A 15,664-nucleotide genomic window follows, 5' to 3' on the forward strand; every position below is an offset into this window, starting at 1 on the left:
TAAATTACTCCAAAAATGAGAAAAAATGAAATTGCTAGTAAAGTGTTTAAACATTGCCTAGAGAAGGAACAATGAACTGTACACTTGATCATAATTATAATTATTGTTATTTTAGCATTATTTGTTTGTGCCTGTTATTTATGAATCGGTTTGCTTGTATTATAATTTGTGAATGTCTTGATACATAATTTGTATATAATTATGTGCAGTATCAGTAACGTATTTAATTATCATGATATCCTCATGCCATACATGGATTGTTGGCTGTGTAATAACAGCTAGTAGTATGTTTAATGTTTATCACCTCATGTAATTCTGTCTACATTCCTTGTATGGACCATAATCATTCTAACCAGCCTCAGTTATAGGACGCCCTCTTTTTGTTTCGTGCATTAATTGTTTCTAGAAAAATAATTATTTTTTACTGGTTCTATAATTAGAACGATTACGGTATGCATGTATAAGTATACATTACCCGGCAGGTCACAATTGTTAATTGTTAAACGGTTAATTCATATAATGCCAAGACACAATAATGTCATCAGCTAGCTACTAAACACATACAGCTCTCAAAATGACAACTGAACGATCTACTAGTAGCTACACGATAACAATAATAAACTAGATAGCTGGCTAGATAATCACTCGCTAAAATGCTGATACTAGAGCTAATAGCACACAACTCAATTGAAATGAGGTTAAGTTGAAATCGTTATCCAAAATTCATAGTCCAAAATCGTTGCAGTAGGTCAGAGGGGGGCTTTACTCAGTCTTGCTTAGTGGGGTTCAGATTTCTGTTGGGCCCAGGAAAGAAGTGTTGAACTATCAGCGTTGCTCAGGCTCCAGTTACTTTGGTTCTCAAAAAGGTCATAGGTGGTGGTTGAGAGTGTGGTGTCCTCGGAGGGTGAGGTTGGGTCGGTGGTGCCACTGCTGATAGGTAGGGGGCTCATATCGGAGGTGATGTCATTACTGTAGAATGGAGCAGTGTCTGTTGACCGCATGTTGGGGCTGTCCCAGTTAGGACTGGTGCTCTGCAGAGGAGAGAGAGGGAGTATCATGATCAGAATAATCTACACAGTGTATACTGTACGTCTGCTAAAACATACAGTACATTATACAGTACAAGTTTGTGTGCGGTCAATGTACACTATAAAATCCTATCAACTTTCTATCACAACACACACACCACCCACACACAATACCTTCCTCATCCACCGCCCACACACCACACACACACAATACCTTCCTCATCCACCGCCCACACACACACACACACACAATACCTTCCTCATCCACCGCCCACACACACACACACACACACACACACACACACACACACACACACACACACACACACACACACACACACACACACACACACACACACACACACACACACACACACACACACACACACACACACACACACACACACACACACACACACACACACACACACACACACACACACACACACACACACACACACACACACACACACACACACACACACACACACACACACACACACACACACACACACACACACACACACACACACACACACACACACACACACACACACACACACACACACACACACACACACACACACACACACACACACACACACACACACACACACACACACACACACACACACACACACACACACACACACACACACACACACACACACACACACACACACACACACACACACACACACACACACACACACACACACACACACACACACACACACACACACACACAATACCTTCCTCATCCACCGCCCATGGGGGGAGGTCCAGCACCACCACCAGCACCCTTACCAACACGACCAATACGTCTCCCTTGATCAGCACTGCACACACAAAGGTAGGCATAATAAATACTAAAATTGGCAACACAAAACAAAACAGTATAAGAGACACTATAAACGTACACTCCAGATCGCCTATAGTCTGTGCTGCGTGACGATGGTCCAGTAGCACTAGCTCCAGGGCTTATTAGAGTCTTGAAGCTGTGAGAGCAGGGGAGGGGTTGAAACACACTGGCATGATCAGGGTGTGTGTAACTTACAACAAGACAAAGAAGTTAATGACAACCCAGAACAAGTCAACGATACCGTCCACACTCAGCCATGACCTGTTCTCAAGGACTTTACCTGCACACAGTAGAGTATGGAGTGTGTGTCAGCTAATATCACACTTACACTTACCTCCTGATAAATACACCATAGCTTCCTTGAATCTTGTCGTATGGAACTGCTTGCACCACGTACTAGCTTGTCGACACTCGAACTCAGCTCTATGGAGACCACGCCCCTTATACTGTGGGTGGCAGTAGAAAGGCGTGGTCTCGATCTTGTAAGGGCAAACAAACAACTTAGGGGCGTATCTGCTATCTGATAATATATAATGGCAGACATGGATACAGATGTGGTCAGGGCTGCCAAGGATGGTGACTTGAGTGCTTTGCGAGATGCCATCAGGAGGGGGGCTGATGTCAACAGTGTGGATAGGGTGAGCTGGTTTGTGGGTATGTAGAGCTGAAGCTGTGAAAGTATATTTTTGCTGTCATGCTATAAATTTAATACCTACCCAATCAAACTCAACCAATGATGTAATGCATAATGCAAACTTAAATAAATGTACGGCATTTACATTGAACTTCCTGGTCTTGGCCGTTCAACTGTACCCTAGTACAGCGCCAACTCAGCTACGACTCAGACTGAACGCAATTAATAATTTTTATGGCTTATTAAAAGGCATACCAAGGCAAGTCACCTTTACTGGGCCTATACCATTGTTATGTGCATGCCTTTGATCAGCACTCCTGACTATCGGGAAGTAGCTTCCTACAGAGAAGAAAAATCACACAGTAGATCCACCTGCGAGCTAGCTTGCTGAAAGGTTAGAGTTAGTGTTATATGTACTTTCGTGCGTGCACTGGTGGATAACGTCAGATACAACCACTCTATTAAATAATTCCAATCCCCTCTATGACACCAATGTGTTGTCAAAAGTTACTGTATGCTCTCACTCTTGTAGGATGGGTGGACTCCGCTCACAAGTGCAGCCTTTAATGGTCATACTAACTGTATTAGAGAGCTGCTCTCCTCAGGAGCCGTGGTGGACCTGGCTGACATGGTGAGTATCTAATACTAAACTGATGTGTCTATAGGCAGAGTTATAATTATACATGGACATTGCTATAATTATTATGAATAATTGTTGACAAGAATTCCATGGAATTGATTGGGTTGACTATTATTTTTAATTTAGTTTGTGGGTGGATTTTAATCTACCGTCACTCAACTACGAGCTAACTTGCTGAAAGGTTAGAGTTAGTGTTATGTACTTTTGTGTGTGTGGATGGATGACGTCAGATGCAACCACTAAATATTGCCAATCCTTACTTTATTTGTAATTACAGCACCAACTCTGACTGAATTCCATTATTTAAGTCCTCCAACGGTTGCTGTAATTAAAAGACGTAATTATTTGTGATGTCAGGCTCAAGGCAGTCGGCTTTTCTTTTATTATGCACATGCATTTGATTTGTAGAGCTGCTGTAAAATACAGAGACGAAAAATCAAACCGTACAGTTGGTCCACTGCATACTGAAAGATTGCACTCAACACTAGAATAGCTGTGCGCTTAAGCGCCACCATAATATTTTTGAGGTTATAAAAGTTGATTTAGGCGCTGTAAACTACGCTCACTGCACGCTCAGTTTGGGGCAAATGGTAAATTCCAAAAATAAGTGTAACTATGATCTATCACACAGATGTGTTGTCAGAAGTTATTATTATGCTCTCACTCTCGTAGGATGGGCGGACTCCACTCATGGAGGCAGCCAGGGGAGGTCACACTGACAGTGTTAGACAGCTGCTCTCCTCAGGAGCCGTGGTGGACCTGGCTGACAAGGTGAGTATCTGATTGTGTTTATAGGCAGCATGTTTGTGACCATTAATTTTCATCATTTGGTAAATGAAATATTTGCGCATGTACTTACAATTATGCACATTGCCAGTATTTTAATTGTTACGTTTTGCTTATAATTTTTACGCTTATCTTGCTTATTTGTGTCTAAGTTGACGAACTGGGCTACATAATTTTACGCTTATCTTACTTATTTGTGGGCTACATACGTTTTCTTGGGTATGTTGTACACAAATGAATAATTATGATACGTACGTAGCACTTAAAAAGTTTAATAACATAGCACATCATTGGATAGTTGCATTTTTGCTCTTTGCTAATCCCTTTCCTTACTTTATTTATGGTCTATCGCACAGATGTGTTCTCAAAAGTTACCGTATGCTCTCACTTTTGTAGAATGGGCGGACTCCACTCTATTGGGCAGCCAGTAAAGTTCACACTGACTGTATTAAAGAGCTGCTCTCCTCAGGAGCCGTGGTGGACCTGGCTGACAAGGTGAGTATCTGATACTATGTCTATAGGCAACATGCTGGACATTACCCGAGGCCGTGCCGCGGCTAGCGGGTATAGTAGTCGTCTGGTCTGTTTGTTTGTGTGTGACACAGTCTACTCCCCTGGATTCCATAGCACTGTGTTTACAGCATGGATAGCCTTAATTCACACAAGTTAGTAGTTTTCAGATTTTGATGTTAAAGCTTCGTAAGCTTGGACTTACACGGCTAGCTAGCTACACCTGGCCTTTATTTCGAGGTACGTATTTACAGCTAAAGTGATCCCGTACCAGGAACAATGGAACAGGGTCACTAATTTAAAAGTACATGTAGAAAGCCTAGATATGATTGTGGTTGTTGTACGAGCTAGCTTGCTGAAAGGTTAGAGTTAGTGTTTGTACTCTTGTTCATGGGTGGATGATGTCAGATGCAACCACTCTATTATAGTAAATAATGCCAATCCTCTTTATTTACTTTATTTGTAATTACAGCACCAACTCTGACTGAATTCCATTATTTAAGTCCTCCAACGGTTGCTGTAATTAGAAAACGTAATTATTTGTAATGTCAGGCTCAAGGCAGTCGGCTTTTCTTTTATTATGCACATGCATTTGATTTGTAGAGCTGCTGTAAAATACAGAGACGAAAAATCAAACTGTACAGTTGGTCCACTGCACACTGAAAGATTGCACTCAACACTAGAATAGCTGTGCGCTTAAGTGCCACCATAACATTTTGAGGTTATAAAAGTTGATTTGGGCGCTGTAAACTACGCTCACTGCACACTCAGTTTGGGGCAAATGGTAAATTCCAAAAATAAGTGTAACTATGATCTATCACACAGATGTGTTGTCAAAAGTTATTGTATGCTCTCACTCTTGTAGACTGGGTATACTCCACTCATAATGGCAGCCAGTGAAGGTCACACAGACAGTGTTAGACAGCTGCTCTCCTCAGGAGCCGTGGTGGACCTGGCTAGCAAGGTGAGTATCTGATTGTGTTTATAGGCAGCATGTTTGTGACCATTAATTTTCATCATTTGGTAAATGAAATATTTGCGCATGTACTTACAATTATGCACATTGCCAGTATTTTAATTGTTACGTTTTGCTTATAATTTTTACGCTTATCTTGCTTAATTATTTGTGTCTAAGTTGACGAACTAGGCTACATAATTTTACGCTTATCTTACTTATTTGTGGGCTACATACGTTTTCTTGGGTATGTTGTACACAAATGAATAATTATGATACGTACGTACGTAGCACTTAAAAAGGTTGTACAGTTTAAAAACATAGCACATCATTGGATAGTTGCATTTTTGCTCTTTGCCAATCCCTTTCCTTACTTTATTTATGGTCTATCGCACAGATGTGTTCTCAAAAGTTACCGTATGCTCTCACTCTTGTAGGATGGGTGGACTCCACTCTATTGGGCAGCCTATAAAGGGCACACTGATTGTGTTAGACAGCTGCTCTCCTCAGGAGCCGTGGTGGACCTGGCTAACAAGGTGAGTATCTGATACTATGTCTATAGGCAACATGCTGGACATTACCCGAGGCCATGCCGCAGCTAGCGGGTATAGTAGTCGTCTGGTCTGTTTGTTTGTGTGTGACACAGTCTACTCCCCTGGATTCCATAGCACTGTGTTTACAGCATGGATAGCCTTCACACAAGTTATTAGTTTTCAGATTTTGATGTTAAAGCTTCGTAAGCTTGGACTTACACGGCTATCTAGCTACACCTGGCCTTTATTTCGAGGTACGTATTTACAGCTAAAGTGATCCCGTACCAGGAACAATGGAACAGGGTCACTAATTTAAAAGTACATGTAGAAAGCCTAGATATGATTGTGGTTGTTGTACGAGCTAGCTTGCTGAAAGGCTAGAGTTAGTGTTTGTACTTCCGTGCGTGGGTGGATGACGTCAGATGCAACCACTCTATTATAGTAAATATTGCCAATCCTTACTTTATTTGTAATTACAGCACCAACTCTGACTGAATTCCATTACTTAAGTCCTCCAACGGTTGCTGTAATTAGAAAACGTAATTATTTGTAATGTCAGGCCCAAGGCAGTCGGCTTTTCTTTTATTATGCACATGCATTTGATTTGTAGAGTTGCTGTAAAATACAGAGACGAAAAATCAAACCGTACAGTTGGTCCACTGCATACTGAAAGATTGCACTCAACACTAGAATAGCTGTGGGCTTAGCGCCACCATAATATTTTTGAGGTTATAAAAGTTGATTTGGGCGCTGTAAACTACGCTCACTGCACACTCAGTTTGAAATGGTAAATTCCAAAAATAAGTATAACTATGATCTATCACACAGATGTGTTGTCAGAAGTTATTATTATGCTCTCACTCTTGTAGCGTGGGCAGACTCCACTCATGTCGGCAGCCAAGTATGGTCACGCTGACAGTGTTAGAGAGCTGCTCTCCTCAGGAGCCGTGGTGGACCTGGCTAGCAAGGTGAGTATCTGATTGTGTTTATAGGCAGCATGTTTGTGACCATTAATTTTCATCATTTGGTAAATGAAATATTTGCGCATGTACTTACAATTATGCACATTGCCAGTATTTTAATTGTTACGTTTTGCTTATAATTTTTACGCTTATCTTGCTTATTTGTGTGCTACATACGTTTTCTTGGGTATGTTGTACACAAATGAATAATTATGATACGCAGCACTTAAAAAGGTTGTACAGTTTAATAACATAGCACATCATTGGATAGTTGCATTTTTGCTCTTTGCTAATCCCTTTCCTTACTTTATTTATGGTCTATTGCACAGATGTGTTCTCAAAAGTTACCGTATGCTCTTACTCTTGTAGTATGGGTGGACTCCACTCTATTGGGCAGCCAGTGAAGGTCACACTGACTGTATTAAAGAGCTGCTCTCCTCAGGAGCCGTGGTGGACCTGGCTAACAAGGTGAGTATCTGATACTATGTCTATAGGCAACATGCTGGACCTGGCTGACAATGTGAGTATCTGATACTATGTCTATAGGCAACATGCTGGACATTACCCGAGGCCGTGCCGCGGCTAGCGGGTATAGTAGTCGTCTGGTCTGTTTGTTTGTGTGTGACACAGTCTACTCCCCTGGATTCCATAGCACTGTGTTTACAGCATGGATAGCCTTCACACAAGTTATTAGTTTTCAGATTTTGATGTTAAAGCTTCGTAAGCTTGGACTTACACGGCTAGCTAGCTACACCTGGCCTTTATTTCGAGGTACGTATTTACAGCTAAAGTGATCCCGTACCAGGAACAATGGAACAGGGTCACTAATTTAAAAGTACATGTAGAAAGCCTAGATATGATTGTGGTTGTTGCTTCTTGCTTATCCTAGCCCCAGAACATTTTCTAACACTCCAGTCTTCTATGATGTTTAAGGTAGTTAAACAAGGTTAATCGATGTACTCCGCTTGCCCCGCCTGCTGCATTATGTACTGCCCAGCATCTACGCGCATGCGTAATTATCTCTACACCATCTCGTGCTCGATTATAGCTACCTGAGTTTAAAGATGTCTTCTCCCTCTGGTTCCATCTCTCCTACACCGAGGGACACACCCGCCGACCTGGTGGCCCTCAACGAAAGGCTCTCCACCCTCGAGCAGGCCCTGGCTGCAGCTTAACAGACTCACCAGCCTCATTATCGTGCGTCTTTGCCCACCCTGCCCTGCCTACAATAACAGCTTATAAAATACCGCCCCGCTCTGCTCCATACTATATATTGCCCTATAATAATTATACTGCCCTGCTATAGTATACTGCCTCGCCCTGCCCTCTATAATAACTATATTACGCTCTATAACGTTGCCCTGCCCTGCTCTATATTGTACGGCCCATTATACTGCCATGTACTGCTCTATAATATACTGCCCTGCTCTGCTCTATGCCCGCTCTATGCCCACTCTATGCCCGCTCTATGCCCACTCTATGCTTGCTCTATGCCCGCTCTCTATGCCCACTCTATGCTCGCTCTATGCCCACTCTATACCCGCTCTATGCCCACTCTATGCTCGCTCTCTATGCCTGCTCTATGCTCGCTCTCTATGCCCACTCTATGCTCGCTCTATGCCCACTCTATGCTCACTCTCTATGCCCACTCTATGCCCATTCTATGCCCACTCTATGCCCACTCTATGCCCGCTCTATGCCCACTCTATGCTCGCTCTCTATGCCCACTCCATGCCCGCTCTATGCCCACTCTATGCCCACTCTATGCCCGCTCTATGCCCACTCTATGCTCGCTCTCTATGCCCACTCTATGCCCACTCTATGCCCGCTCTCTATGCCCACTCTATGCCCACTCTATGCCCGCTCTATGCCCACTCCATGCCCGCTCTCTATGCCCACTCTATGCCCACTCTATGCCCGCTCTCTATGCCCACTCTATGCCCACTCTATGCTTGCTCTCTATGCCCGCTCTCTATGCCCACTCTATGCCCACTCTATGCTCGCTCTCTATGCCCACTCTATGCCCACTCTATGCCCGCTCTCTATGCCCACTCTATGCCCACTCTATGCCCACTCCATGCCCGCTCTCTATGCCCACTCTATGCTCGCTCTCTATGCCCGCTCTCTATGCCCACTCTATGCCCGCTCTCTATGCCCACTCTATGCCCACTCTATGCTCGCTCTCTATGCCCACTCTATGCCCACTCTATGCTCGCTCTCTATGCCCACTCTATGCCCACTCTATGCCCACTCTCTATGCCCACTCTATGCCCGCTCTCTATGCCCACTCTATGCCCGCTCTATGCCCACTCCATGCCCGCTCTCTATGCCCACTCTATGCCCACTCTATGCCCGTTCTATGCCCACTCCATGCCCGCTCTCTATGCCCACTCTATGCCCACTCCATGCCCACTCTATGCCCGCTCTCTATGCCCACTCTATGCCCACTCTATGCCCACTCTATGCCCGCTCTCTATGCCCACTCTATGCACACTCTATGCCCGCTCTCTATGCCCACTCCATGCCCGCTCTCTATGCCCACTCTATGCCCACTCTATGCTCGCTCTCTATGCCCACTCTATGCCCACTCTATGCCCACTCTATGCCCATTCTATGCCCACTCTATGCCCACTCTATGCCCGCTCTATGCCCACTCTATGCCCGCTCTCTATGCCCACTCCATGCCCGCTCTATGCCCACTCTATGCCCACTCTATGCCCGCTCTATGCCCACTCTATGCTCGCTCTCTATGCCCACTCTATGCCCACTCTATGCCCGCTCTCTATGCCCACTCTATGCCCACTCTATGCCCGCTCTATGCCCACTCCATGCATGCCCGCTCTCTATGCCCACTCTATGCCCACTCTATGCCTGCTCTCTATGCACACTCTATGCCCACTCTATGCCCACTCTATGCCCGCTCTCTATGCCCACTCCATGCCCGCTCTCTATGCCCACTCTATGCCCGCTCTCTATGCCCACTCTATGCCCACTCTATGCTCGCTCTCTATGCCCACTCTATGCCCACTCTATGCTCGCTCTCTATGCCCACTCTATGCCCACTCTATGCCCGCTCTCTATGCCCACTCTATGCCCACTCTATGCCCACTCTATGCCCGCTCTATGCCTGCTCTATGCCCACTCCATGCACGCTCTCTATGCTCACTCTATGCCCACTCTATGCCCACTCTATGCCCACTCTATGCCCACTCTATGCCCACTCTATGCCCGCTCTATGCCCACTCCATGCCCGCTCTCTATGCCCACTCTATGCCCACTCCATGCCCGCTCTCTATGCCCGCTCTATGCCCGCTCTCTATGCCCACTCTATGCCCACTCTATGCTCGCTTTCTATGCCCACTCTATGCCCACTCTATGCTCGCTCTCTATGCCCACTCTATGCTCGCTCTCTATGCCCACTCTATGCCCGCTCTCTATGCCCACTCTATGCTCACTCTATGCCCGCTCTATGCCCACTCCATGCCCGCTCTCTATGCCCACTCTATGCCCACTCTATGCCCGTTCTATGCCCACTCCATGCCCGCTCTCTATGCCCACTCTATGCCCACTCTATGCCCACTCTATGCCCGCTCTCTATGCCCACTCTATGCCCACTCTATGCCCACTCTATGCCCGCTCTCTATGCCCACTCTATGCACACTCTATGCCCGCTCTCTATGCCCACTCCATGCCCGCTCTCTATGCCCACTCTATGCCCACTCTATGCTCGCTCTCTATGCCCACTCTATGCCCACTCTATGCTCGCTCTCTATGCCCACTCTATGCCCACTCTCTGCCCGCTCTCTATGCCCACTCTATGCCCACTCTATGCCCGCTCTATGCCCACTCCATGCTCGCTCTCTATGCCCACTCTATGCCCACTCTATGCCCACTCTATGCCCGCTCTCTATGCCCGCTCTCTATGCCCACTCTATGCCCGCTCTATGCCCGCTCTCTATGCCCGCTCTATGCCTGCTCTATGCCCGCTCTATGCCCGCTCTATGCCCACTCTATGCCCGCTCTCTATGCCCACTCTATGCCCCCTCTATGCCCACTCTATGCCCGCTCTATGCCCACTCTATGCCCGCTCTATGCCCACTCTATGCCCGATAATGTACAGCTCTATGCCCACTCTATGCTCGCTCTCTATGCCCACTCTATGCCCACTCTATGCTCGCTCTCTATGCCCACTCTATGCCCACTCTATGCCCGCTCTCTATGCCCACTCTATGCCCACTCTATGCCCGCTCTATGCCCACTCTATGCCCACTCTCTGCCCGCTCTCTATGCCCACTCTATGCCCACTCTATGCCCGCTCTATGCCCACTCCATGCTCGCTCTCTATGCCCACTCTATGCCCACTCTATGCCCACTCTATGCCCGCTCTCTATGCCCGCTCTCTATGCCCACTCTATGCCCGCTCTATGCCCGCTCTCTATGCCCGCTCTATGCCTGCTCTATGCCCGCTCTATGCCCGCTCTATGCCCACTCTATGCCCGCTCTCTATGCCCACTCTATGCCCCCTCTATGCCCACTCTATGCCCGCTCTATGCCCACTCTATGCCCGCTCTATGCCCACTCTATGCCCGATAATGTACTGCTCTATGCCCACTCTATGCCCGCTCTCTATGCCCACTCTATGCCCACTCTCTATGCCCACTCTATGCCCGCTCTATGCCCGCTCTCTATGCCCACTCTATGCCCACTCTATGCTCGCTCTCTATGCCCACTCTATGCCCACTCTATGCTCGCTCTCTATGCCCACTCTATGCTCGCTCTCTATGCCCACTCTATGCCCGCTCTCTATGCCCACTCTATGCCCGCTCTCTATGCCCACTCTATGCCCACTCTATGCCCGCTCTATGCCCACTCCATGCCCGCTCTCTATGCCCACTCTATGCCCACTCTATGCCCACTCTATGCTATGCCCACTCTATGCCCTCTCTATGCCCACTCTATGCCCGCTCTCTATGCCCACTCTATGCCCACTCTATGCCCACTCTATGCCCGCTCTCTATGCCCACTCCATGCCCGCTCTCTATGCCCACTCTATGCCCACTCTATGCTCGCTCTCTATGCCCACTCTATGCCCACTCTATGCTCGCTTTCTATGCCCACTCTATGCCCACTCTATGCCCGCTCTCTATGCCCACTCTATGCCCAATCTATGCCCGCTCTATGCCCACTCTATGCCCGCTCTATGCCCACTCTATGCCCGCTCTATGCCCACTCTATGCCCACTCTATGCTCGCACTCTATGCCCGCTCTATGCCCACTCTATGCCCGCTCTATGCCCGCTCTATGCCCACTCTATGCCCGCTCTATGCCCGCTCTATGCCCACTCTATGCCCGCTCTATGCCCGCTCTATGCCCACTCTATGCCCACTCTATGCTCGCTCTCTATGCCCACTCTATGCCCACTCTATGCCCACTCTATGCCCGCTCTATGCCCACTCTATGCCCACTCTATGCCCGCTCTATGCCCACTCTATGCCCACTCTATGCTCGCTCTCTATGCCCACTCTATGCCCGCTCTATGCCCACTCTATGCCCGCTCTATGCCCGCTCTATGCCCACTCTATGCCCACTCTATGCCCACTCCATGCCCTATAATGTATACTGCTCTATAATATAATGGGCTGCTCTGCTCTGCCCACCCTGACCTGCCCTCACCTATAACAGCCTACAAAATACTGCCCGCTCTGCTCCATACTATATACTGCCCTGCTATAATATACTACCCTGCTATAATATACTGCCCTGCTATAATATACTGCCCGCTCTGCCCTGCTCTATAACGTTGCCCTGCTCTGCTCTATAATGTACTGCTCTATAATAATTATATATACGGCCCTATAATATACTGCCCTGCTCTGCTCTATACTACACTCTGCTCTATATTGTGCTGCTCTATACTATACTGCCCTGCTCTGCTCTATGCCCCGCTCTGCTCTATAAGGTACTGCCCTGCTCTATACTATACTGCTGTATAATAGACTGCCCCGCTGAGGCTGCTCTGCTCTTATAATGTACTGCTCTATAATAATGCTCTATAATACTGCCCAGCTCCATAATTTACTGCCCCGCCTATAACATACACCCTATCCCCGTATACCGCCAATCTATCACTTGGTGACCCCCCCCCCTGACGCACACTCGGCCACAGGTACCATAGACAGCAGAATGCCGTCCCCAGCCACTATTCATAGCATATCAATTATTAGGCAAAAAAAAAAAAAGTTTAGGTACCCCTCTTGGCTGTACTACGACACAGAGTTCCAGAAATGGGGCCGCCACAACACACTGCCGCCCAACACCCAGCTGTACTCCCTCGCCTTTACCGGACAAGGCAACCCTGTCTGTGTCGTGGTGCCCGGTATGCCAGGTAGACGGAGGAAACCACACCTTAACCTTTGGGGTGGTGCCTAAAAGATCAAAAGATTATAATAACATTATAACAGACAGCACACTAAAAAAAAAAAAAAAAAAAAAAAAAAATTGGGTAGATACATGTAACACACCACTAACTCACAAGCCAACAAACCTAAAGAAGTACAGTAGAACCTCGATTATCCGGCCCTCGATTATCCGGAACCTCGATTATCCGGCTTGGCAGTTTTCTTGTTATCAGATCAAAAAATGGGCGTGTCCCTCAAACGCGCATGCGCGCGCGTTGCAGCTGTTACCATGGAGACATGCCTGCTTATCTTCTGCGCATGCGCAGACAACCATGTGGCACTGCTGTTTATCAATAAAGTGGGTGGATCAAGGCGTGGTTTATCTATTCGATTATCCGGCATATTCACTTATCCGGCCTGCTTCTGGAACCAAGGTGTCCGGATAATCGAGGTTCTACTGTATACTGAGAACAGCCATACACAAAGTACAGTACATCTCGTACAAGGGTGACAAAAAAAAAAAAAAATTATGAATCATGCAACCTTAGACATAATTATGTATAGGCTCACACAAGCAAACTTACATGCAATGGCGCTCATAGGCACATATAAAGCAATTGTGATCCTACAAAAAACTGGGAGTTCATAAAAAGATTCAACTTTGGGCACAGAATTACAATGCATATCACATAGAATTGTAACCTTGGTCGGAAGCATGCAGAAACTTTACACAAGCCTAGGCATAAGAATTAACTTTTGGCAGCACTGATAATGTAAATTGTTAGCACTGTATGAAGTATCATGCCACAGGCACACACGGCACGGGCGGGCACGCACACACACACACACACACACACACACACACACACACACACACACACACACACACACATGGGCACCAATAGTGAATACACACAAATGTGCACACCAATACACACACACAGATACACACAAGCGCGCACGTGCACAGATACACACCCGCGCGGGCACACATACAGACACACACACACACACATACACTCGCATGGGAACACATATACAGACACACACACACACACACACACGCACGCGCACAGAAAGATGCACGCGCACAGAAAGATACACACACAAGTGCACACACACATACACACACGCACACACACACACAAACACCACTTACTGTAAGCAGTTCCACTCCTGGCCTGCCTATGGACTCCCACCATCTCAACCAATCCGTTGGCCCAAACTTTCCGGTGTCCAGCATTCTTCACAGCTGATAACAGAATACATCGTGGATGAGACCAACAGATAGCTAAGCAAATCAATGATAACCCCTTTACATTGCAACACTGCTGAGCGTACATATATAGGCTTCTGTATTTAAACTCGGGCTTCAACACACTGCTGGAGCCAGTATACTTTACAAGCTACGTAGGTAAGCGTATAGTATTATCAGCTAGCTAATAATCCTACGCACACAAAGCTTACCTCTAAAGTAATCTTTCGCTCTGTCCTTGGCTGGTTGACTCTTCGACTGTTCAGATAAAACTACAAGGCAGCTTGAAGATAACCGTTACTGTTACTAAGGGGTGCATCTTTCTTTGCCACACCGAAACAAATAAATTGAATATCAAACACTGTACACTACACTCTAAAAACAGGCTCTAAACTAACTCAGCTTCTACACAAGTATACTTCACACACTCATAAACTATCTAGGCAAGTGCATAAGCATATTAAATCAGCTCAAAGGCTTATGAAGGCTTATACTAGCTACATAATGCTTGCTATATACGCACACAAAGCTTACCTCTGAAGTGATCCCTTGCTCTGGTCCTTGGCGGGTTGACTGTTTCGTTGAAAACCAGGAGATCCTGACACAGTAACTACTGTAGACTACTTTGCTAAGAAGTTGAATAAAAAAAACTGTCACTGTTTCCAGGTTATGCGTCTTTCTTTGCTAGAGGCGAATGCTGAAAAAGAGAAAATAAATCTCAAAACAGGCTCTAAACTCACGAAGCTACTCTTCCAGTATATTTCACACACTCATGCAGAGGCTATCTATAGGTAGGTGGACAAGCATATTAAATCAGCTCAAAAGGCTTATAAAGGCTGAACTAGGAAAATGCTGACCGTATACACACACAGAGCTTACTTGGGAAATGATCCTTCACTGGGGCCTTGGCTGGTATACTCCTCCGTTCGAAACTTAGAGATCCTGGCAGAGTAGCTATTCTTGACTAGTTTGCAACAAAGTTGCCTGCAGAAAACTGCTACTGCTTCTTAGCTACGCATCTTTCTTTGCTAGGAGTTGATAATAAAAGTAATTTAAAATTAATTGGATTTTGGTTCCGCGGTGGGGGTACTACGTATGAGA

The 15,664-nt window shown here is 46.3% G+C and overlaps 2 protein-coding genes and 1 long non-coding RNA gene across 9 annotated transcripts in view; 1 reads left to right on the plus strand and 2 right to left on the minus strand.

The window, feature by feature from the left end:
• LOC135334164 (selenoprotein K-like) overlaps nucleotides 1-2,379 on the minus strand; it is a 95,030-nt gene extending 92,651 nt beyond the window's left edge. Inside the window, exons 1-5 of one of the 2 annotated variants that reach the window (XM_064529241.1) lie at nucleotides 2,225-2,379; nucleotides 2,086-2,170; nucleotides 1,949-2,026; nucleotides 1,781-1,867; nucleotides 503-1,031 (exon numbers count right to left, since the gene is read on the minus strand). In XM_064529241.1, the coding sequence (XP_064385311.1) occupies nucleotides 1,786-1,867; nucleotides 1,949-2,026; nucleotides 2,086-2,170; nucleotides 2,225-2,243 (264 nt within the window). In that variant the 5' untranslated portion in view covers nucleotides 2,244-2,379 and the 3' untranslated portion in view covers nucleotides 503-1,031; nucleotides 1,781-1,785. Of the gene's footprint in view, nucleotides 1-502; nucleotides 1,032-1,780; nucleotides 1,868-1,948; nucleotides 2,027-2,085; nucleotides 2,171-2,224 lie in introns of those variants that run through there. The other variant, XM_064529242.1, reaches the window with a different exon arrangement.
• The window catches only part of LOC135334127 (ankyrin repeat and KH domain-containing protein mask-like), a 45,960-nt gene that overhangs the window by 22,298 nt on the left and 7,998 nt on the right, over nucleotides 1-15,664 (plus strand). For 4 of the 6 annotated variants that reach the window (XM_064529188.1, XM_064529194.1, XM_064529192.1 and 1 more), the window contains exons 1-8: nucleotides 2,412-2,528; nucleotides 3,057-3,155; nucleotides 3,837-3,935; nucleotides 4,347-4,445; nucleotides 5,326-5,424; nucleotides 5,853-5,951; nucleotides 6,818-6,916; nucleotides 7,280-7,378. In XM_064529188.1, the coding sequence (XP_064385258.1) occupies nucleotides 2,424-2,528; nucleotides 3,057-3,155; nucleotides 3,837-3,935; nucleotides 4,347-4,445; nucleotides 5,326-5,424; nucleotides 5,853-5,951; nucleotides 6,818-6,916; nucleotides 7,280-7,378 (798 nt within the window). In that variant the 5' untranslated portion in view covers nucleotides 2,412-2,423. Of the gene's footprint in view, nucleotides 1-2,411; nucleotides 2,529-3,056; nucleotides 3,156-3,836; nucleotides 3,936-4,346; nucleotides 4,446-5,325; nucleotides 5,425-5,852; nucleotides 5,952-6,817; nucleotides 6,917-7,279; nucleotides 7,379-15,664 lie in introns of those variants that run through there. The other 2 variants (XM_064529190.1, XM_064529191.1) reach the window with 2 other exon arrangements.
• LOC135334173 (uncharacterized) lies at nucleotides 14,422-15,620 on the minus strand. The gene is made up of 3 exons (XR_010394210.1): nucleotides 15,443-15,620; nucleotides 14,776-15,260; nucleotides 14,422-14,560 (listed from the first exon to the last, which is right to left on the minus strand). It is a non-coding gene; the product is annotated as an uncharacterized LOC135334173 (long non-coding RNA).

The sequence above is a fragment of the Halichondria panicea genome, chromosome 3 (assembly GCF_963675165.1).
Source record: "Halichondria panicea chromosome 3, odHalPani1.1, whole genome shotgun sequence".
In the NCBI taxonomy this organism is placed as follows: Eukaryota; Metazoa; Porifera; class Demospongiae; order Suberitida; family Halichondriidae; genus Halichondria; species Halichondria panicea.